At 39.5% G+C, this 24,184-nt stretch overlaps 1 protein-coding gene across 5 annotated transcripts in view; it reads right to left on the bottom strand.

Annotated features, from left to right (window-relative positions):
- Positions 1 to 24,184, bottom strand: part of DCAF5 (DDB1 and CUL4 associated factor 5) — a 77,901-nt gene that overhangs the window by 28,388 nt on the left and 25,329 nt on the right. For all 5 annotated transcript variants that reach the window (XM_026060927.1, XM_026060929.1, XM_026060930.1 and 2 more), the window contains one exon: positions 6,607 to 6,820. In XM_026060927.1, coding sequence (XP_025916712.1) covers positions 6,607 to 6,820 — 214 coding nt within the window. The remainder of the gene's footprint in view (positions 1 to 6,606; positions 6,821 to 24,184) is intronic.

Below are 24,184 nucleotides of genomic sequence, written 5' to 3'. Positions count from 1 at the left end.
TGCTGATGAATCTAGGCTCTCAGTATAAAGTTGCTGCTGCAACCAGTTTGGAAAGGCTGTTAACCTGCTCTAATGCTCATCTGCTGATCTTCTTGGATAGATATGCTCCCACCTTGGTAGGTATGCTCCCATCTACCAACCAGAAATGATACCTGTATGTTCTCTCATTTTCTGCTTTTTGAGTAATCCGGGGGCTTGATCCACATCTTTTGTGCAGTTATCTAACACAATGAAAGACTAAATGAAAGACTAATCTATAACTAGGGCTCTGTGGTAGCACTGTGGTATTAAGAAACACATTTACTTTGAGGACAGTTGCTTTTTTTCATACTAGCCAGAACATTTTGTTTTTCAAGAGGGTTCAAATCGTAGCAGAAACGGAACTTAAAAGATTTCCCTCTTGGCCTGAGAATCAAGCAGGTATCCCCAAAGGCTTTTTCCAACAGTAACATTGTTCCTCAGCAAGAAGCATGCCTAACTCATGAACTACAGTGACCAGAAAAAGAAAAACTATGACCTAACAGACCGGAAAACACAGATTGCTTCTAGTGCTTAACATTCAAAAGCCAAACATTTTTATTCCCGCTCCCTAAAGCCCTAATCTTATGAGCAACCAACTACGTGCGGGGCAATTTTAAATGCTTATAGAAGCATCATCAGAAACAATCCACCAACATTTTTACAGCTGCCTTTTTGCTATGCAGAAAGACCATAACAGTTATTTTTAATCATGAACAAAAGTAACTTAGAAACCATTATTGTGGATTTCTGTGGCAGGGAAAAATATTTCTGTTACGTTCCAAAGAAAGCAATGAGTTTCTCCAAGTGTATGAAATGGACTCTTCTGTACATGGCTGAAACTGCATGCACCCTAATTGTTTTCTTCGGCTTTCTTCAGCCATTTGCTACTTTTTCAAATGTGCACTAAATAAAATATTTTTTTGGTTAAGGACATCCAGACTTCATAGCCTTCTTTTCACTATCTAGAAAAGGCCTAGTTTTAACAACTCAAGAAGAAGTATTGTCAGTGCAGCACTCACTGCTGGTCCTTGTCATTTTTAACAGTGCACTGCTGCTCACCCTTCCTTCCTTTCCCTCTCCCCAGCCCAGCAAGAGATGCTACTAAACTGTGGATCTGCTGTGATGTGTGTACAAGGAATGCAAAGCCTGCAAACCTCAGAAAGTCCAGGGCTCCATTCCACAGAATTTAACTTCAGTATGGAACCTTTTGGGTTAACATGTTACTAGCCAAAGGTCTAAAACCCTCTACCAAGGGTTTACAGGAATTCAGAAGAGAAGGGAGACAGGAAACAGGGCTGGCAGGATGCCCTGGGGAACAGGGAAAGAGGTGAACAAGATCAGAAGGGTTAAAGGAAGCTCCCAGCCTCTTCTGGCAATACCCAGACTCTGAAGAGTCATTTTCAGTATGACCTTCCCAATGCCAATTACCAAAAGTCACGGGGGGGGGGGGGGGGGGGGAAGCCACCTAAACCTACTAATTTTATAGCCCGATAAAGTACTCACTTATGTATTTTATATACGGTTACGCCCATAGTTGGGATTTAAACTGTCTTTTAGAGAAAGTAAAAAACAAAAAACCAACCTCATCAATAAGTCCTGGAAGAACCCAATTTAAGACATAGCAAGACACTAATTTTTTTTTTTAGCCAAGCATGACAAAAATATTTGCACAGCGAGCCCTTGTATCATTTTAATAAATACTGACTGCAGTAAACTACTATTCATTAAGAAGTCTTCTGTGCATAGGAAACATGCAATGTACTCCTTAGAAAGGAAGACTTCCCTTTCTTTTTAGTTTTTAAAGCTAGACATTGATAAGTACCATTTCCTGAGACAAATGGCCCTTAAATTAGATGACAAAAAGGAGAACAAAAAAGGGTTGTATTTCTGTATGAAAGCAGTGCACAACCATATAAGACCTCTGGCAGCTGTACAACTAATCCTGGTCTGGTTACATTTATATAGTAATTCTGTCCTGCTAAAAAACTGTGTTGTCCCTAACCAGGACTATGGCGCACATAGACTTCAACATAATGAAGGCTGTAACTTTATAGGGAGTTGGAGCAGCCTGCAGTACCGTGAGTAGTGCATTCCTGAAACTCTCCTATAGCACTGTAATGTCAACAGAAAAGGCTGAGTGGTGATGTAATGTCTGAGGGCATGCCAGAGTCAAGACACTTGTTTGATTCACAGGGTACAAGTTACTTCTCCCCACCCCCGCTTTTTTTTAAAGCGGGCAATAACCAGTCAATTTTACAACTAACAAGCATTAGAGCTTCAATTTATCTACACAGTAAAAAAAGAGAACAAGCTGATAGCGCTCACCGTTGTGACACAGACAAGAATTCTTGAGCAAGAAAGCTTTTGCTCTATTTTAATTTGGGGGGATTTTTTTTTTCTTTCTTTCTGCTGCCCATTGCCATGATCCCTGAGGCTCACACACTTAAAAAGGAATTTAGGCAACTAAAGTCCTTTAATAGTCCCCCTGCCCTCAGGCCCAAGAAGATATTTTCCATACTAGTCTGTACAGTCAACCAGCAACTAAAAAACCCTAGTCTTTGAAACAACATTTCCCAAATTCTAATGAGAATGAGAAGAACAGAAACTCCACCTGTATCCTCATGCAACTTGAAATTCTCACACATTTTATAGTTTGTATATAAACAAATAAATGTGCACACCAGGGTAAAAGTCAATGAGAGTTAGGTGCATAAATAAATTGCCTTTGAGAATCACAGCCTGGATGACTGTATCAAAAAGATGAATAGATTATGCTCTCACAGAAACCTCTACAGCAAACTGGCGGAGTGGGTGGCTGGAGGTCATGCTTGACCCATCTAGCCTGTCTTATCCTTCCTCCCTTCTACAGCTGCATGAGTCAAGCAGGCTCCAGGACAATGCAAATGGCTTACAGTTCTGAGCTCATTCATCTGCCAACATCAAAACTCCCGTACAAAGAAGGGAAAAAGAGGTGGCAAGTGAATGAGATCATTACCTCCATGACAAAGACAAAGGCAGAATTCTGAGAGGAGCAAATAAAGGCAATTATAAATGGGCACAAATGAAGCACCCAACTAAACATCATCTGTCAGGCTTTGGTAGCTATAAGAAACAAGGAAAATCTCACTGTGGCATTTCTAGGAAAAGTGTTTGCATATATTGTTTGCTGATTTTCAAATCAAGTTCACAAGGACAAGGGTGGTAATGCTGCTGAAGAAAAACAACTGTCTGTGTGCAAGTACACATAGAAGCAAAGCTCTTCATCCTCAAACATCCCTGTCACTTAGCTCTTGCCACAATYCACAAACCCTAAATAGCTGCAAGAACTTGAACCAGTCTAACCACTTTACTTCATATTATCTTAAAATTAAAAATGTCACCAAGATTAACAGATGAAACTACAGCTTTTGTTCCCTGAAGCATTAATGGTATTGAATTCTTTGTTAGGAGGTTTCAATCTACTTGCAATGYGAGTGCTTTAATGCAACTAGCTGGTATGCAGATCACTTCTAGCAGGCTCCACTCTTAAGTGACGGAAGTCAGGGGTTCTGGATCCAGCTTCTCTTGAGTAGCTGTCAGAATCTATTGGCGACTAAAGAGAGAATACTAAGAGACTAGTAYAGAAGGACTAAATACCATTAAACATGCAAACCAACCAAATTCCCCCCCCCAACTAGTAGTCTGTGTTTAACTTGTGCAAAGAAATTATATTAGTTGAACTTAAAGCTGAACACACACACACACACACACACCCCACTTGTCACAGCAAAATAACACACCTGACCATTATGAGAACTTCAGTACTGAATCTCTTAAAGTGTAAGGGATAACTCTAAGAGAACTTGTAAGTTGTGTGCTTGCTGTTAGGGTTATGTTCATTTTTGTCACACTACAATCTGAAAGCTCTATTTTGAACATGAGGTTATCTACCTTCTCTGTAGATTTTCATCACTGTGTTACAGTGAAATTCTGGAGGCAGATACTGAGTACTTTAGACTAAAAGTTGAGGGTTTTTAAACCTTGATGGTCATGATTCACAGGAAAACCTTCCATGAGTAAACTGCTTTCCATGTCCAAACTTCAGGGAAAGATTAACAAAGGCTGTAGTTCTGTGAGCAGCTGAACCTCACAGCTCTGAAAGGAAATTTCTCACCCACCCTCCGATTCCTTTCTCGCATGACATTCAAACACTTGCCAGACACCTCTGAGAGTCAATTTAAGTCATTAACCCTGAAAAAGAAGTTTCCAGCTTAGGAAGTTGAATCAGCTCAACGAAATATCTTGCATCTTGYATGCCTCTGCTGGACAAGAAAGGCCTCTTTCTTTCAGCAGTTCACTTTTTTTCAATGCAACTGCACTCTAAGCACTGATGAGTTAGGGATATGTCTYTTCTTGTTAGGGTTAAAACACAGAATCTAAATGCAACTTTATCAGATGAACTAAATGTGCAGACAACACAATACTTTTTGAATACTGGCTGTAATTTAAAAAAAAAATTACTAGGCCCTGTATGAAGCATTAACAACTACGTATTTAAGATAGCTTAAAAGAGAGAAAAGATTGAATCATCAGTTTAACACACATGAAAAGAAAAACTAAAGAAGGATAAAGTCAGAGCTGCAACAAGATAAAATTTCTGAAGAAGTCTTCCTACCACAAATGACACTCGCAATTTGAACACAACTTTATAATGCCTAAATCTCTTCAAATGCTCCCTGCAAAAGGAGCAAAAGTTGGAACCCATTTTTGTGCTTTTTGTAGGTGAATTCTGATTTTGGAAAGAGATACATTATTTTATATTCACAAACTTACCAAAAAARAGAGACACACTAGTTTTGTAACAGGGTTAAATCTCAAAAAACATTCTGCAAGTTTCTCACTCATCTTGCGCATCTTGCAATAGGTTCCAATTCTAACCTTCTTTTCTAGATCTGCCTGCAACTAGAATTGGGCTCTCTGCAAAAGACAGTCCCTAAGGGCTATCCGTACTGTTGGCAATCTAAGTCAGCTGAGTTTGGCATTACCAGACAATTTGGGACATGCACAGTTAGACTACACTTTTGCAGTTCCTGTGACTTCATCCTTTTTTTTTTCCTTCCAGTTGGAAAACTGGCTTTACAAGTATAAGCATGTACCTATATGTCAGCATCTGTATCTCCCTGATATTCCATATTAAACCACATCTTCCCTCTTAGCTTCTTATAGCATTCATAAGGGAATAGAGCTCCTTTTGCTCTAATTTCCAACTGGTTAGGAGCATTATGTGCTACTTCTTAGCTGATCAAAAAGTCCATCAAGGTGAAAGACTATCAGGTTTAGGAAAAAAAGGCATTCTTCTGAAGCACAGCATCAACCTGATGCAGAATGACCATATTCTTCCCATTAAAATACCACTTGACCCATCAGAAAATGCTTTGAAAAGTGGAACAACAGACACTAAGGCTTTTTTTCTAGATCTTACATATCAGATGAGAAGCTAAACTACTGTCAGAGTGCACATAAGTCTACTTTTAACTCCAGAGGAGAAAAAACAGTGTCGTCTTTAGGCTGACTACACAACGCATTTCAGATCAGCAGCAACTTTTTCCCCTAAACAATAGAGGTGTTTCCCATTGTAAATTCCCCTGATTTTTTTTTAGGATTGTTTCAGTATTATACTTTCTTTCTGCCAAAAACTATGTAAAACTCTAAAGCAACACGAAGCACACCTACCTCCCCCCATGCCCATTAGTCACATTGCTCAGTTCAGTGACGCAAATGTATTTCCTTATAATCTGAAAGAAGCTCAACTCTGCCTCCTGCAGCAGCAATAGAATTAATGAACAAATTCTTATTGCAGAACCCTTATTGATGACAGCAGAGAAATTTTCAGGTCTTAGTTAGTCTTATAGTGTTGTAGCTTGAAAATACATTTTTTTGTCCTTAAACATCCTTAGGAGTTATTAAATACAGCTGTCTAAAGACAATGTTCAGCTCTAGAAACATGCAAACTGCTGTTAGTCACTTTATGAGTGGCCCATTTCTTTGTGATTGGCAGTAGGGACTGAGACCTACCACAGTGGAGCAGCAAACTACTCCTCCCTAACYACTGGCCATCCTCACTGACAGGACACTCAACCATAAAGACTTATCTGATCCAGTAGTTTATCATTAATGAAGAAAAATTAAAATTTGAAACAAGAACTTTAGAAATCCACAATATTTAGGTTGTGTGGGATTGCCTCTATTGCTTTTAAAAGCAATATGGAAATGAAAGGAAGACGTTTCCTTATCATACCTGGATAATATTGTCTAATTCATGGATCTACTATCATAGTAAAAGGGCTTAAAAAGCCTCTGCAAACACTTTTCTTGTGAATATCAACTTCAAAGTATTAGACCACATTCATGAAGAGGTAAAATTTTTTGTGGGCTTTAGTAGATATTTTTCTTCTTTCAAAGTCTATGTTGCAAAATAGTTCTGCAGTAAAACTGAGGTAGAACTACACAAGCCCTGCCACCTGTTTTATCTCCTGAATCGGGGGGGGGGGGGGGGGGGGAAGATAGTTATAGAGGTGTCTCGGGACAGCATCACTTGCTTATTACCTGATCACGATCGCCTGCAAAACAGCAGCTCTTCATGGTACATGAGTTAAAGTACCCTTGGTTGTCAAACTGGAAGACAGGCAGTCGGCAGTGGATGTCATAGAGGACTGGYGGGAGGCGGCGACGCAGCGCCAAAAGCTGCGTTCCATTGCTGTTGAACCGGACACTCATGGCACTCTGAAGGGACAGATTTCCACCATAGCGGAGCAGTGAACTGGGAAAAGAAAGAGGGAACAAGTGAGATGGGCCACCCATGTGAACTGAGTTAAAGACAGAATTCTCTCTTTACCTTTACTGAGCAATTTCAAACAAACAAGACCCRGTAAATTCTAATCCTGTTTAGGTTTTTTTCAAAGCAGCAATTGATTCCTGAACAAACTTGATTCAAAGGTTGGATGACCAACTATCAAAATGCTACAACTATAAAATCTTCAGAAGACTGAAGTTAATTTTCCTGTCTCTATGGGAGTGGTTTTATAAACAACGAATATATTTCCTGCATGGGAGCAAAGTCTCACAGTAATCTTAAGCCTCAAAAGGGCTTTTCTTGTATTTCTTGAAGTTCTGGGATGTCTGCATTTAGACTGGCCCTACCAGCACTCAGTTCTTTTTGTTCAACTAGTGCCCTAATCCAGCCAAGCCAACCTTCCCTCCTGCCCCCCAGGCGTGGGATGGCACTTTCTCCAATTGTAGATACTTAGACCATTATCTCACTCCTGCTTCTATTTTCATCTCTACAGGGCATCAGAGGATGTTTGGACTCTACAATCAGTTCCAGCTGTCTTAAAAGGCCGTTTTACTAACAAGTTATTGCAAGAAATGCTAAAATAAGACACTTAGCTAATCTCAGACTTGCTTCATCTACAAATATTGCCAAGCAGGCAAGACAATTATGCCAACACATGACGCTTATTACCTAAAACTCTTACATGGTTGAAATAGCTAGTTTCCTTGCCCCCTATAAGGTTGTATGATCAGAGATAGAGTATTTTTTTAATCAGTTCTTATTGACACATAGAAGACAAAGGGCTATTTGTTTCCATACTCTCTTTTAAAACAAWAACGGAACATGGAATTTGTCTCATCCAGGAGCCTGAAGAAAATCAAAGCATACCTGAAATTCAGCTGGCACTATATGGAATTTCTGGGCTCTTCAGAGACTTATTCAGTCCCTGTACTTTAAATGAGTATGTGCATGGCAAGGTAGACACAGAAGGAAGATATTTTATTCCTTTTTTGTTCAGAGGTTGCTGAAACCTCCTTAAGCAGTATGGGAGCCAGGTTTTGTTAATAGGTTTCGAGCAATCTCCCTCAAATCTCCTGTTAAGAGCTGTGACTTTTGTGCATCCTCTGGACCAGACAGGAATGCCAGCACAGAAGCTGGAGATTCTAGAAGGAAATTTATTCACAGGTTTAACATATCATACTTTCAGATGTAGCTCTCTGTCTCAGCATTTGTGAAAAGTGAGTCAGTCCGCATGTATGGAAAGCCACATTCCTCACAGGTTGAGGCACGCATTGTTACATGAGATAGGAACAATAGTTTTTTTGTTTGTTTGTTTGAACTAAGCCAGAGTTAAAGAAAAATAARAAACAAAACAGAAGACTCCCCATAATGATTTAATGCACTAGAAACAGACTGCTCTCCCCTCAACACACTTTGAACCAAACTGTCAAAGCCAGGGTGCCACAAAAGAATCAGAAGTCACATCTTCAAAGCTAATTAGTAAGAACTTCAAGTTGGACACCAAAAATTCTTAACACATTTTACTGGGGGTTTTTYTGAGCAGCTATGCAAACGCTTCTTAACTCCTGATGAATCTAGATTTCAGCTACATGGAAACCCAACATAACTAACACTGTAGAATAACATTATATAAAGCAGCTGTGCTGTTCTGTCAGCTTGTTTCATCTCCTTCCTCTTGTCCCCTATCCACAGTCACTTGCTTCCACTGCTTATCTTGTGCCTCTCCATGAGCTAATTCAGCACACTAACAGAGTGGGGGGGAAAAAGGGTGGGCAGTTTTTCTGCCGGGTGAGCAACTTGTGCTGGCTCACTGAAAGGTCCAATGAGTGYCAGAGCAGGTTTAAGGGAAAGCACAAAACCACCTGTCCAGGAGCAGGAAAAAGACAACCCTTTTTTGGTGACAGTGGTGACAGATCAGATCAAGTCAGCTTGTGTAGTTTCACCTGCTGTTCCATCATCACTTTAAGTCAGCAAAAGACAACTTACTACCACCAGAACAGATGGTGACACCTTCGCCACCTCCTTCTCCTACTAACCACGAGTGCTTGTGCAGCAAACCACACCAAGGAGCTAATCTAGGTAAAAAGTAACCATGCAAAGAAATAAAGAGAGTTAAGTTTTAATCCCAGTCATTTCCCCTTTCCTGCTCATCGCACAGATGCTTGCATTGCTGCAAGGGAAGAGTCATACAAAGGCAGACACAAAGAGCCAGGGAAGCAGGCAGGACTATTGCATTTGGCAGCAATGCCAGGGAAGTGCCCCCAGAACTACAAGCTAACAAGGCATGCGCTCCCCAGCTGGGCGGAAGCCAGGCTGYGAGGTTCTGCTGCCTCCTCCTCCGCCCCCAGATCCTGTTCCCTCTCATGCGGCTCTAGCAGTAACCTGGCCAAATGAATCCTAGGGACAGAAGAGGAAGAGGCAAGGCAGATGAGCCCTCTGCACCAGCTCTCTCTACAAGCACTAGCGTTGACAAGTGAGGAACTGAAAATGCTCCACTGGTGGCAGCAGATTTTGATTAACTTGACACAATTCTGACACAGTACCCCAAAGCAGTTTCCATCATATATGGAAACTGAAAAAACTCTCCATTTTTAGGTTAATTAATTGCTATACGTGCCACTTGCATCTAAGTTTCATAAAAGGGCTACAGAATGAATGGCATCTAGCTTTGATATTTAGGAATAAGATGTGGAATTAATATTTTTCAAGAGGAACTAGGAATGCTGAATGTCTACATCAGCATGAATAGTCCCATCTTCTCATACCTGTTGGTGTAGGGAGTGCATTCCCCTCCTCTTAGGCAAAGCCACTGAGCTTCTTTTAATAGTGCTTTATAGTTTTTAATAAAAACATGGAGAAAGTTTACTATTGGAAACTGTAACTTTGGAAACAGAGTTTTAGGGTCTCCTCTCTGCCTCCCATCATCCGTGGTTTCTTTTTGTCAAAGAGATCAATAAAGTACTCAGCCAACTCAAAATACTCAGTCAGGCATTAAACAAATAAAACAAAACAAAAACAAACAAAAAACCCACCTCCCCCTCTCCTGATAGGTTTGTGTAGAGTAGAAAAGTTTTCTGTGGAAGTTTCCACTTCCTTAAAAAAAAAAAAAAGTATATTAAAAAAACAACAGAAGAAATAAACCCAGCTTTTTTGGCTAAGAAAGGTCAATTTTTTCTATAAAAATGTATGAGTTCTCCATGAGAACATCAGTTTACACACAGACACCTCACACACATACACCAATCAGACCTAACATATTGTCCAGCATTTTTAGCTAGAAGTTCTTCAGGGGCATTTCACAGATTTAGTTTTAATTTTATAAAATTAACTGTTTAGATTCTTTTCCTCATAGCAGTAATGCTTATGTAAGTCATCTCACCTTCCAAATCCTTTCTAGCTGTCTCTCCCAAAGTCATCTCCCTTTGTCATTTAACTGCTTTTTCTCCTCTTTCCTCCCTTTCCCTTCTTGATTTTATGACATGGGTTATCTCTGCACCAAAACTAAACTCCTTCCCCTTTCCTCATTACCAATTCTCTTCCACAATATAAATGCAATTCAGAATTTTCTCCTGTCTAAAAGTGAGCAAGCCTTCCAGATGTCCCATCCTTTAAACCTTCAAGCAGTTTCCATGGTTACTATTATTGGGCCCTGCCTGAAGTATTTTGAAATTATATTTTATAGTAGTAGTGTAATATTAAGCCAGTTTCCATTCTACTTTACAGATGTTTTAATTAGGCTCCTATAGCAGTCAAAGCTATCAAACAAAACACTTTTTGGAGTTGAATTCCATATTGTGTTTCAGCAACCTCAAGGAAACAAAGCTCTACAAGAGTATTTTACTTCAGAAATTACTGAAAGTAAGAAAGACTAGAACTTTGGAGATTGTGATCATATACGCATGTAAGAGGTCTAGAACAAAGGAGATGCATATTTAAGACCTCTCAAAAGCCCCACAGCTTTGCCTATCTCATACCCTCACTCCACACAATTCAGCCAGACTTGCAACGGAAACAGTTTGTGCTGTTCCTTGACAACAATGTTTGGCTCAAACTTAAAAAAAAAATAAAATAAAATAAAAAAAAAAAATGCAGTGGGCTAAATTTGGCTGATAGAGAAAGAAATGCTAAAATATCTGCTTACCACTCATACACAAGAGCAACATGCTGTTGTTCTTTCCCCATCCGCCTCAATTCTGCCTCCAGGATCAGACTCCATAGCCTCAAGTGCAGCATTTTGCTGCACTAAACACAAGACACTGTTTTCTGTTTTTCCCACCCTGCTGTCTCCTGCTTGCTTCTCCCTGCTTCTCTCAAACTTAACCTTCAGGCAGAGTTTGGTAAAATAACTTCACCGTGTTCTCCTTGAACAAGCTATGGAGAGAGGGAGCTGATATTTAGATGACATCTATTTTCTAATCAACACAGAGGATAAAGATTGTTCTCTCTCTCTATTCCTAAGAGAGAATGCATGAGAAAGGCGATTAGAACTATGATGTCAGGGCAGGTAGCTCGTGGGTCCATAGTGGGGGAAGAGCTRGGGTTCTACCTCACAAATAGAGATCTGAGAAGTCTCTCTGCCTCTTGGTAGAGGCTGTGCACATAGTAGCAGTACCTAGAACTGAGGAACCTCAGTTCCTCAGCATCTTGCATTATAAAATCCTATTTTAGCTGATCATAAAACAATGAAATTGGCTTTAGGAAAAAAAAATTGTCTAATAAGACTTCTAGACTATTCCATCTCCATCAAAACTGCAGGAAATTGACAGTATTAAACCATTAATAAAGTTTCATTAATACTGAAGAGGATGTCTGAATCAAGAAGCTCTAAAAGCTTCAAGTCCACCTATACCATGCAGTAGACTAACCTGCTCCTCCTCCCCTGGTTTTAGAGCCAAGATAGCCTCAGAACTAGGGAACTAGAGCTTTCACTCTTTATTTTGACGGGGAAGGGAGGGGGGAAAGGAGGCTTGGAGGAGGTAGGAAGGAGAACGCTGTGTTTAAGCATACAGCATTAAAAGTGCCTATCTCTACTTCTCAGATTGCATCATGGTGCTGCTCTCTACCTTAGCTAGTGCAAGTTTGGGATATTTTTATTTTTATTTTTATTTTTTTAAAACAGGAGTATCTGGGGCAATGTAGACATGCTTAGATATGTTGCTCACGTTAGAACTGCCACTTCTACCTGCTCCTTACTTCATGCTCCAGCCTTCCTCTGCAAGGAATTTCAGAGGCATTTCTTGTACTTTTTGAAAAATTTATTAATGCTTCAGACTTAGTAGTCCCATTTCAAAGACCCAGACCATGGCAGCTAGTGAGAAATCTGAGAACACTCCTAAAAGAGCATGTCTGACCGTGATAGGCAGCGCCCACTTTCTGCCACAGGCATTATCTTTACACATCCAGACCCAGACTGCTCTGGGATTTAGTCTGCTTCCAAATCTGGCTCCTCCAAGCAGCYGTGGAATGCTGATGCTGCCTACCAGCTCTGAAAGCAATACAGAAAAAGACATATACACTTCTGAGACTTCTTAAAAAAAGTCATCTTGTATGATTAAGAGAAATATTTAGTCCACAGATGGAACATTAAAAATCCAAACACACATGCTGAAGCTGGAGGGAGGCTGAGGAGGGAGCGACTGGACAGTTACGTGCAACATGGTCATTTCCGCAGTTGGATATGCTGCATACAGGCAGCACTCAAGTGTTAACTAAATACCAGTTCAGCCAAACAATGGGAGGCTTTCAATCCAAGAGTAGCACCACTAATGTAAATAAATCTGTTCCTACTGGCAGCTAGCAGGGTGGGGGAAGGAGTCTCACAGCAGTCAGAATTTGCACCACTTGAACGTTTCCTCTGCAGGAAAAGTCTATACCTGAAGCAAGCTTCCCCCCTAACCCCCCCTCTCCTCCTTTTTAAACAAAGAAGTTGTTTCATCCTTTTTGGAAAAGTTGACTGCCTGATTAGTAACATAAGCTTAACCCAGGCTATTCAAACATTAGCTTGGCAACATACAGTGGCCATTAAAACTGAAAGAAGATCATAGTGCCTTGGTAGAAGTAAAATAAAGTGGTGTGCATGACAGCATTGAATTGAACCATTAAATAGCGACTCTTGATAAGCAAGAAATCTGACAATGAATTGAGTACAGTTGCTATCCTTGGGAGATGAGAGTCATTTAAGAGGGAGAAGGAAGGAAGGAAGGGAGAAAGTGTTGATATCATAAACAGCAGTGTGTGAAACTAACTTAATGAAAGAATGACCTTAAAAGGAAAAAATGAATTGAATGCTTGTAACTAATACATGCCATCGCATGCAACTGTGTTTGTCAGCATTTCTGTAACCACTAAATTGAGGAACTTCTAACTGTGCAAAAAGAACTGGAATGAAACTTGGCAAACAGGATCTCTGCCTGGAAAACTCTACAGAAAGGGTTTTTTTTTTTTTTTTGGAAAGAAAATTGTTTTGTGTAAAAACACGCACAATTGTTCTGTAGTCTGGAGCAAACACTTAGACGGAGCAGAATTAATCAGTGATAGGAAAGTAAACACAGGATCAATTAACATGCATGCCTTTTTAATATAAGGCAGATTAAAATCCCTTCAGAATTTTCAAGACAGTTTTTTTGAAAAGCAGATCAGCCATGTCAAAGTGTTTGGGGTTTCCTCTGTAAGTGTTCAGAGGCACAAACAAACATGAAGGAAGTCCATCATTGTCTTAAGATTAAGGGGAAAAAAAAGAAAAAAAAAAAGCAAAATAGCCATACCCAAGATTTTATTATTTCTCAGTAACATGCTCATTGTTCTAGATCCCTTTAGCAATATTTCTGATTACATTACTATCTTCTCAAGAAACCTCTTGTAGAACTATATCACCCAGAATGCTCAACAGGAAGCAAGGGATTTTTTTTTTTTGGACTTTAAGAATAACCAAATAAAATAAAGGGTCTGTACTGTTAGCAAAATTCGACACCTTTCCTTTCCTTCAAAGAGAACCACACAAGTATAATAAACTGCATCTGCCAAGACTAGAAGAAGTAGGGAATCTACAGTGAGGAAGCTAAATGGTCAAGAATATGACATTCCTTTCCTTCTGCTCCCTACCATTAGGCTTAGAAGCAAGGAAATTAATATAAAAAGGAATACCCATACTTATTAAACTTTCTTGGTTGGGAAGCTCTAAGGTGAACAGAAGCTTCACCCTTCCCTCCCAACCAGCACAGTAGTAATTTATATATTTCTTAATAATAGCGATTCTCATCTGATAACTGGTTTCAGAATCTGGAGCCTTAAGAATGTCAAGCATCACCAGATTTATGTACTCAGAGCAGCCAGACCTCATAGCGGCAAAGGCTTGCATGAGAGGTAGGCCTTTTTGCCCTGCCTCTCAACTTTATGATCTAATTGAAGCCCTGAATGCTACAGCTGCGTCACCAATGATTTCAGGTAGTTCTCCAGAAAACATCATTATGCTTTCCTTTATTCTGCCTTCATTCAAGGAAAACCACAGATTTTTCACTATTTTGAGGAGGAAAATGAGAGTACTAGAAGGTAATATAAAACTAATACAGATGAGGGAGAGAGTTGTTTCTTTTCAGTACTTAAGGCTTACCTCTGCCATTATATCAACTAAACACTAGCAGATGATGACCAAAAAATTCCTATCATTTGTGTGTATAGTATGTAGCATAGACCAGTTCCCAAACATTCACACCGTCCCAGTCTTGCTTTCACTGCAAACCTGAGAATCAGCAGGTACAAGTGTCCTAGTTTCGTTCTCTGCTTGAGTTCTCTAGGTGCTACTATACTGTAAGTACTAAATGAGATATAGTAAACAATAAAATAATTTTGCGGAGAAAGAAGAAAACATTTAGCTATATTCAAAAACAAAAAAGAAAATCAGAATACAAATTAAAGAGTAATTGTCCAACAACCACAGCCAACCAGCCAAATCACCCAATCATTTTCCTCCCTTTTTAATCCCTAAGTTCTACCAACAGATTGTATTATTCAGACTGTTAAGAAACAGTAGCTGGCAGGAGGGTGTAGAGACTGTGGGAGAGAACATTGGTGGGTCAGATTCAGCATAACAAAGACAAGCAGGTTTAATCAGATAACCAGATAGAGAAGATGCAAATACAGCCAGACATGGCATGGGAAGATGACCTTTAGACCAAAGGAAGGAACAGTAGTTGTTTCCAAAATGAAGCATGCACACAAGTCAGTATAACATAAGGTACATAGCTGTCAGAGAACACTACCTCAGAAAGATAATCTGAGTGCAGCAGTTGATAATTCTTCATGAAGAGTAAACTCCATTTTCACACTTCAGTGTCTGTGCAAAAAGCAGTGATGTAGCAATGCTGCAGTCCTGTGAAGCATCTATTGTACACATGCTCTTGTGCTGTGCCTCTTGTATTGCATTAGGAAAGCTGAATAACATCAGAGTCGTTCTCTCATCCAAGCAAGAAACACCTATCTTCTTTTCTCTAGCAAAGCTTCTTGTATTTTTATTTACCAAAGCTATAAAAACTGCTAGCTTTAATGAAATTAAAAAGAGCAGCAACAATAAAGTTGGCCTTTCTTTTGAAATGAAAAGCAGAGAGAGCTAAGATGTTCCTGCAAAAGCACATTCTAGTCTCAAACCAGTAAAATTTTCGGCTTTTAACAGGTACAAGATGGAATGCAAATTGCCACGTAAAGCCAACTAAATGCGACTCCACACACAAATTTGGTCTCATCAAATCGAGTTCACCAGTTTCCTTTGGACTTACGTTTCAGAGACTATTTCCCATGCCTAGTAAAAGGGATGAACTAATGTTTTAGATTTCTCCCTGTCAAGAGGAGAATTAAGAGGATCTCTCCCTTGTATTCAGTCACTGGTTTTTACAAAAAAAATGATCTCTTGTAATTCCTTTCTATTCCCCTGTTCATTGAAATGAGGTGCAAAAGTTGGTAGGGCAAGGCTTATATGACCATAGCCCTATTTCCTTAGGAAGGGAAAAAACTCAAAAGTCACAGCTTCTTTTAAATAACAGATTACCATTTTATTTATATTTTTTAAACTGGATTATGATGCTAGCACTTTGCACTTTAAATTCTTGCCTTTGAAAGATTTGTATATTAGAGAATCTCAAAACTAGCAAAAAGTATTAAACATCATGATGCTTTCRAAGTAGGCAGTATGCTTACTCCTTGATAAAGAAAAAAAGGAGTGCAAGGGAAGTCAATCAACAGACCCTACCAAATACTGCGAAACAAAATAAAAGTTTCCTGTCTTCATTTGCTGTATGAAGCTACTTTTACTCTTGAGAATTATAAACCTGAACACCACTACTGCTTTTGGGCCCAAGCTGGAGAGCAAAGGCACAGTGCTTAGCTTAATGTGTCTTGCTAGAATCAAAGGCTAGTGTGGGGATGCTAGTATGCGTGGAATAGTTCCATCTTCAAGCCAGAAAATCTGCAAGCATCGGATGGAGGGTTGACTAACTCTGCAAAGGATACTGTGATTTTATTTAATGAAGGTTTAATAAAACTCTATTAAATCAAGACAGGAAAAGCTGTGCAGAAGAGTCACAACAGCCCTACCTGAGAACAGAAACTAAACTACCTACAATTAAACATTTTTATTATACAATTTGAAACTCGGTACTCCAAAACCCAGTTGTGAGTCTGATCACCAAGTCTGGGGATGATTGAGGGAAGTCAAAATCTTACATTCTCTCCCTGAAAAATCCTCAAAGACTTCCAGTTTGCACAGCAGTGGACTAACCTGAATCCGTTCTACTGCAGGAAGGGTACCAGCCTAAACATAAAAAAAGCTAAGCTAAACCCTCTATCCCAAGAGGGGCTGACAAGGTCAGGCATAAAGCAGGACTGAAATGAAATAAAGAACATATACGTCTAAAACACAAGCCAAGGGGGCTCTTTTTATGGTACTGTACTAGTTAACTCTACAGTACTGACAAGCCATAAAGATGGAGAAGAGAGACTACAGCACCTACTTCAAGCACTTGAATAAGAGGCAGTATCCAGCATAGACTTGCACATTTTTTGAAGTATCTCTAGATTACCTATTAGTTGGTGCCCACATCAGTACCAGAAAAGATCATTTGCTTCAGAGCAAAAATATCTGTCAATAAATTCAACGATCTACATCTTTTACAACTTTAGGGCAGCACTTTTGCCTCTTATAGAAAAAGGAGCATCAACTGGTTTAAAGTGGCAGCCACCAAAAAGGAGTAGACATAAAGAAAAGAGCTCTGTCCAGCAGAAATAGCACTTGAGCATCAGCATGACTAAAGCCTAAATGATTGTCACGCTATCTCTTTGCCCAAAGTCAGAAAGGTTTATTTGAAAGTAGTCCCTCTGTCTTCAGTGGCCCCTACTTGAGAGACAGAAGAGACTACCTTTGATGTTTCTATCACCAAAGAAGTCCTTCGATTTTGGCTAAAACCTAAAGAGAACAGTTTGGAAATCTATTTATAGTTGCATGCAAATAAGGAAACCCAATCCAAAAGATATCCCTACAAGAACAACCCACCTAGATACTACCACCGTTCAAAGTTCCTTCGACACATCTCAAAGGTTTCCATAAATGGACAATTCCATCTCCATTCAATGTCCAACTTCAGCAACCAATTCACTTTTCATAACATAAAAAAGGAACTTTGAAGAAATACCAGAAAAAAAAAAAAAGAGGGGGAAAAAATACCTTAGTTTAGCTTCTGTGTTATGCGGGGCACCTGTACCAAATTGGATCTGGTCAGAAGAGCATCAAATTCTAGGTTAAGACACACAGATAAGTTGAGCTGCCCCAGTAGCACAGAAGCAGAACAGATGAGGATGCTACAAGTGTGAGGTGAGGTGTATTTCCTGAACTGAGAGAGGATAAATAGTTATTTGAACTATTTGAGGTGGTGTGGTTGACCCATACTGGCAAGTGCTTAAACAGCACTTACAACTTGTTATATTTTAATCTAGCTAAATGACAGTTAGTTTAAGCAGCATTAAAATAGTCAGAATTCACAACAAATGGCTCAGCTGGAAATGGAAAGGAGTGAACTGATAAACCTGACAATGAAAATTGGTTGCCAAGATACACATTTTTCCTGTGCTCACTAGTACAGTGCTCTGCTCAGAGCAGGACCGGCAAAGGTCTCAAAACCAGAAACAGCCAGTACATTTTTATTGCACTGAAATAATTAAAGAGGTAGTTGCTGATTCAGTGACAGAGGGCTCTTTCTTGTCCATCTCCAGGGGCTTTGGCAATTCCAAAGCATGTGCATTAGAAGTGATAAGTATTTTCCTTCTCTTACATGAAAGGTCAAAATGCAAAAACAAGCAGAAACCTTAAACCTCCACATTTTATTCCTGCCATCCCACTCTTGTAGCCATCATGTATCATCCTATGAGAAACTTGAGTGGAAAAATCATTAAACAATTACAACCAAAGATGCTACTTTGAAAGCAAATCTCCCAATCCACCAATTCTAGCCTCTGAACAGCCCCGCACCTTACTGAACTCATTGTCAGAAGCAAATTCTGTGGTGCAAAATACAAAAAACGGATTAAGATTGTTCCTGTGTGAGAAGTGCAGAACTTTCCAACACATCTGCAATGCCACTACAGTAAATACCCACTAGAACAAAGCCATCAACAATACTAGATCTCACACTTGCATTTCCAGAAGCTCAATATGCTTCAGCCAATACACCAGGCACCTTTTTGGTAACACCCAAATAAACCAGGCAACACCTATGCAAGAGAGTGAGCTCAGGGAGGCAAGCTAGAAAGAATAACACTCAGCTGTCAGTGCATGAACATGCCTCACAAAACAATCGCTATCTGAATTCTTCTGGTCTGATCCTTAAGGATCAAATACTTTCCAGATATGAGCCTACAAACTAAAATTGACGATTGTCAGATACCTAAATCTATGGACTCGGCTGAGATTCGGGTTTTATGACCTTATATCACCTTCTCCCTCCATCACACATTCTCCAAAGTCCTCTCTTCCACAGTCTATAAATACCACCTGTGGAACAGAGACACAGCTGCAAATACTTATCACCTCCCTCTCCTCCCTTCCCCTTCCACTCCCACCTAACAGGAAGAAAACAAACAAAAACCCCCCAAACAACAGCACCATAAGCCATTCCTCTATTCCAGAGGTATTAACTACCCCTCTGCCACCAAGAGGGTCTATCTGACACACATCTAACTAAACTCTGGAAAAACCTTCTCAAATGGCCCACAGGTCTCACAGCTACTACTTTTATTTCAAACCTGATGAAGGACTTGTGAACCTGTAAGTTCATCTAGTTTCTCCAACTACATGTCAGCATGTCCATCTCATGTAAACCACCTACAGACTTCTCCTGCCTATATCCTTAGATTACCATGACTACAGAGAGATTCCATACTCCTTCGCCATACAGAGAAGTCTTATATATTCAGAAATTTTATTTCCACAAAGAATAGACTATACATGATGACATCTTTTTAAGTTTGTTTATACTCAGCTGCAAGACTCAACATTTGTACTGCAGTACCTTTTTCACAATAGAGGCTTATACATTTCAAAGAGTGAAAAAATTACTGGAGAGGATTCTGTTAATAAATAGCACTCTATCAATTTTAAAGCTATGAAAACAGTCTGTGAAGACTAGCCTCAAACAAATCACAACTCTTTTTTACATCTCACTTATATGATCCATGTGATTCAATACGAAGTACCACTCTGATGGTAGGAAGAAAACACTGTACTATATGACATGGCAGAGACCATTACACTAGATTCAGAAACAAGGAAGGTAATAGTCAGCAGGTCTTTAACAGGTTGCCAACTAATGGAAACAAGTGAAACTATAAGGAAAGGTAATCAGGAGTGAAGAGGGGATTTTCAGATGTACTGAGTACCTGTGATTTCCAACAGATCTGAACCAGAAGTTATGCATTCAGTAGCCTAATTTAGTAGTTGGATTGTGTTTTGTTGAAGCACAATGACTAATGATACCTAGTAGTTAGCACTTGGCAAAAAAGTTCTGTTCAAGACAAAAGCAGACTAGTAGAGAGCATACGGTTAGTTGTAGACCAGTTGTTTGGCCACATGTCCTTCAAAGTCTTCCCTACATATTGATGCGATCAACATACCCTGACATTCTTGAGTAAGTTAAGGAGAAGAGCCCTCCTCCCAGATCCCCGACTCTTATTATGCTGTTACAGGGAAGAACTTTTCACCTCTTAGCATCTAATGAGCTAATCATTAGAGGATTCACTGATAACTAACATAAGGTATTCCTTAGCCTCAGGTTGAGAATTTGCTTCCTCCTTTGAATTCTCAGTGCAGGAGGCAAATTTGAGACTACTTTAAAGACCATTAAGACAGCCTTCTTGAGATATATATATATATATATATATTTATTTATATTTATTTTTTGGAGACACAAATATTCATTCAATGTATATCTTCAGCTTGGTGAATTAAAAAAGTTTGCTTAAAGAGGCTCTAACCTGCAGCTACTTCTTAGCTGAGACACAAAGAAATCAAAATTGAATCAGTGTTCCAGGTTGGCTCTGTCTTCAAAATGTTAATGTAAAACACCAAAATTGATACCCCTCTAATTCAGGCTTATTATGAGTTGTATGATGCAAGTTAGCTTTTAAGATATCCTGTAAGGTTACAGTCACTAAGAGATAGTCAGGTTTGCCCTGGTGGTCAGGATTTCTTTAACTCATAACTGGGTCTTTAGACTAAATAGAATTGTATCTGTACAGACAGCACAGGCCTCTCCTGAAATTTCAGGAGTGTCCTAAGAAGGTCTATCTCATGTAAACATTTCTACCTCACTCAAAACTTGAATCCAATACTCAAGCTCTGGGGTCAAAGGTTCCCAGAACTCATCACTCAAGATCAGCATCCTGGAACACCACACTGTACTGCAGGGACATAAAAAGCCAAACACCAAGCAGAAACACTGCTCAATTATAGTTTATTTTGAGGAAGCAATCAGTCTTGGAAGGCAAACCACCCCCAACTCTGGTTACATTTCACTTCTACTTTGTAAAAGGCCACCAGGAAAGCTTGCAAAGAACCTGCTCATGAGATGAAAACAGAGGAAGGCAAGTGTAACAAAAAACAACTTTAGTCCCTCTGCTTCACTTAAGCGAGTAAAACAGTAATGCCACAAACAGCTGAACATATCTAGCAGTTCACTACTCCTGACAGAGGAAGGTCTTGCTTCCCTCTGTTTCTCCTGTTCTCAGCCTTACAGAGCCCCTTTTTTCTCTTGCATCACATCTGCTAATCACTGGGCTCTTTTGCAACCCAGTTCAACTTGCTAGCCCATAAGAAAGCTACCCAGCTTTTGTCATGTTGGTTTTCTAATAGGTGAGCATGACAAGCTGGCTCAAAAACAGGTCAATGACAGAACTGGTGCAATGGACATAGCAGGAATAGGGACCTGGGAACTTTTAGATAGGCCCTCCCAGTCTCAAAAAAAAGCACAGCAACACATTTCTGATCCTGACTCACAACTTAGCATTTTCACCCTTGAACTGGACACACAAATGAATCCCACTGTGTAAAAAGTACAGGTTCAACATTCCCATCAGAAGCAGAAAACACAAAACAATCACTGTGAACAGCCTTTTTTCAGTATGAAAATTAGTTAAAATACATGCAGTGGTCATTTATAACACAAGACAGTTTCAGATACACAAACCTGCCAAAAAAAAAAAAAAAAAAAAAAGGATTCCAGACCCCATCTAGTGGCATAAGGGCCTCACAACAGCCTCATTAATCAGGAATACATTTAAGCTTTTCAAGGCACCGTTTTTAAAGAACAAACAATACAACTGATTTCAGTTTAAAGTCCACCTGAAAAATCAGCAATACTAACACATTATGAAGAAGGAAAAACAAGAGTTCTAGCATTACTAGTCAACTCAATCAYGCTGGACTTAAATTAGTTCTATTTTAACAGTGCTTCATGTGTTATCTTCGAGGAGTCAGCACATCACATTTGGATCCTATTAGTACAATGGTGGGGAAGGGAGGGAGACTCATTTGCTGCACTGATTCTGAGCCAGAAGGGATATCGAGCTGGGTATGAACTTYGGGGGGGGAGAAAAAAAAAGATGCATGCAGTAACTAAATCTGGGTGTGTATCCTGACTCAGTTAGCAAAACTAATCAAATTAAGACTATTTGAAATACGCACARTTTTTCAGAATTCAGATCTGTGTCCACAAATTTCCTCATGTATGTCAAGAAAAGCTGGCTTTTCAATTACTTTCTTTCCCTACAGTAGTTGAGCATAAAGTTCACCAAGCTTCCCATCAGAAAGTTAACCAATATCAGAGTAGATGAATAAACTTCGCTCATAATCCGGACACTTTTCTAGTCCTAAAAATATTTCCTTGTAATTTGAAGAGGTGTTTAGTGTTACCTGACTAGATGTGGGTAAAACTGGCTCTCCTGGCTAGAAGCTTCTAACAGCAGGCAAGGAGACAAATTCTTTTATAACCCAAATGGAGAAGGGTGGTGTATTTTGGAGTAAAGTATTCCTCATGCTCTGACATACTAAGATACCACTACTCCATTCAAGATTTTAATGCTATCCCAAAACATTATCAACTTGCCAAGTTTGCCTAATACTGTCACCTTGCCCAATAAGGAACAGACAAAGGAAGTAAATACCCTTAGACATGATAGTTACATTAGTGATCCATTCCACACTGAACTGTGGCTGCTCTTGCATTTGTGCTTGTTTAAAAGGGAGAAGGAGGAACACAAACAAGAAGAGGTTTTGGGGTGACAGGATTTTCTGCGTGACATCCCCATCCCTCGCAATAATGTTGCTAAGTAGCTATACTGCAGTCCTATCCCTGTGGCATCAAGAGGTTGTTTGTGGATGTTGTTTTATTTCTGGTTACAGCAAGAGAAGAGAAGCTCTTCTGCCTCCCCCCACTCCCAAATGCATGGACTTACTGTTGGGAAACAATTGCAAGATACATATTGTTATATATGTTTATATGTATATGTTATAAATATGAGGTTATACAGTCACTATTCACTTAAGTGCTCTGACCAGTATGGATGCTTGGTTCAGTAAGTTACATGAATTTTGAGCTCAAAGTTCTTTAAAAGCACTTTTACTTCTCTAAGACAAAAACAACAGAAAAATAGAAAATAATATTTCTAAGCGTCTACCTTTAAGATACTCTTAATCTGAATTTTCAGAAGTGACAATTAGCCACAGCTGAGTTACTGGAATGTTTTGATCAAATTGAGCATCCAAAAATGACGACCTTGGAAAACAAATCAGTAAATACCCCTGAAAATTTAGAGCTAGCAGTTTAAAGTTACATGTAATGAGATAGCCATATTCTACTGAATATAATACAAGTTATGATGTTTATGGCAAATCATCCTTTGTCCAACAGTGCATCATACCAAGCTGAACAAAGCTAACCTCCCCCCCTCCCCCCGCATCTCATCTGAGGAGCCTCTGCTTGATTAAAAGCAAAAATTTAACATTAAGTCTTATCCCCTTCAAATGATGAATGCCAGTTGAATCCTGTGGGCTCAAACTTCACCTACATCTGTAAAGAGTATTACTGTGGCAGTATTGTTGGCTGTAATATGTGTTATGAGATAGTATTGCTAGCTACAGTATTACTATTGGCTCCAAACAGCTAGTTTTCAGAATTCCAGGCTTTCATTTGGTTTCTGGATTTTGGAGGGGAGCAGCAGAAGGATTCCCAGGAACAGTCTACAGTTATGAAGAAAACTAAGTAGTGCTGTCACCAATTATAGTCTGCTTTCATCTGAGAATTGACAGAGAACAGAACAGTAGCTGGGGGAAATCAGAGCTACATCAGCATTTTACATGAAGTGTTTACTAGCCACAACTTATTAACTGCTGATAGCAATTTCACTTTTCCTATAGCAAAGCAGGAGTGCTACCAACCTGCATAACTCACCAGAAGTTTTTATTTTGGCAATCCACAGCAAAGATTAAGAGTATCTACACTTCTTTTCATTCCTTCCACACATTCAGACCCTGGTCATAACCTCACTACCACACACACAGCGACAAAACATCTAAAGTTTACCTGACCTAGCCATTTCTACTAGCACCACAGGTGGAATGATACAGCTGGAAGCCTCCCATGATTACCACAGGATTCTGAGAGATCACATCAATATTGAAGGGGGGGAAAAAAAAAAGTTTTCCCTTGACAGCTGTGGGCATTAAATACAGTCTCTTACAAGTGAACTTCATGCCTAGCAATGGAATAAAAAGATAGGCTTGGGGAAGGGATAAGC

Source organism: Apteryx rowi, unplaced genomic scaffold (genome assembly GCF_003343035.1).
Source record: "Apteryx rowi isolate R43461 unplaced genomic scaffold, aptRow1 scaffold_173, whole genome shotgun sequence".
Taxonomy (NCBI): Eukaryota; Metazoa; Chordata; class Aves; order Apterygiformes; family Apterygidae; genus Apteryx; species Apteryx rowi.
Note: the sequence above shows the minus strand (reverse complement) of the source record. Positions and strands in the feature narration are given on the sequence as shown.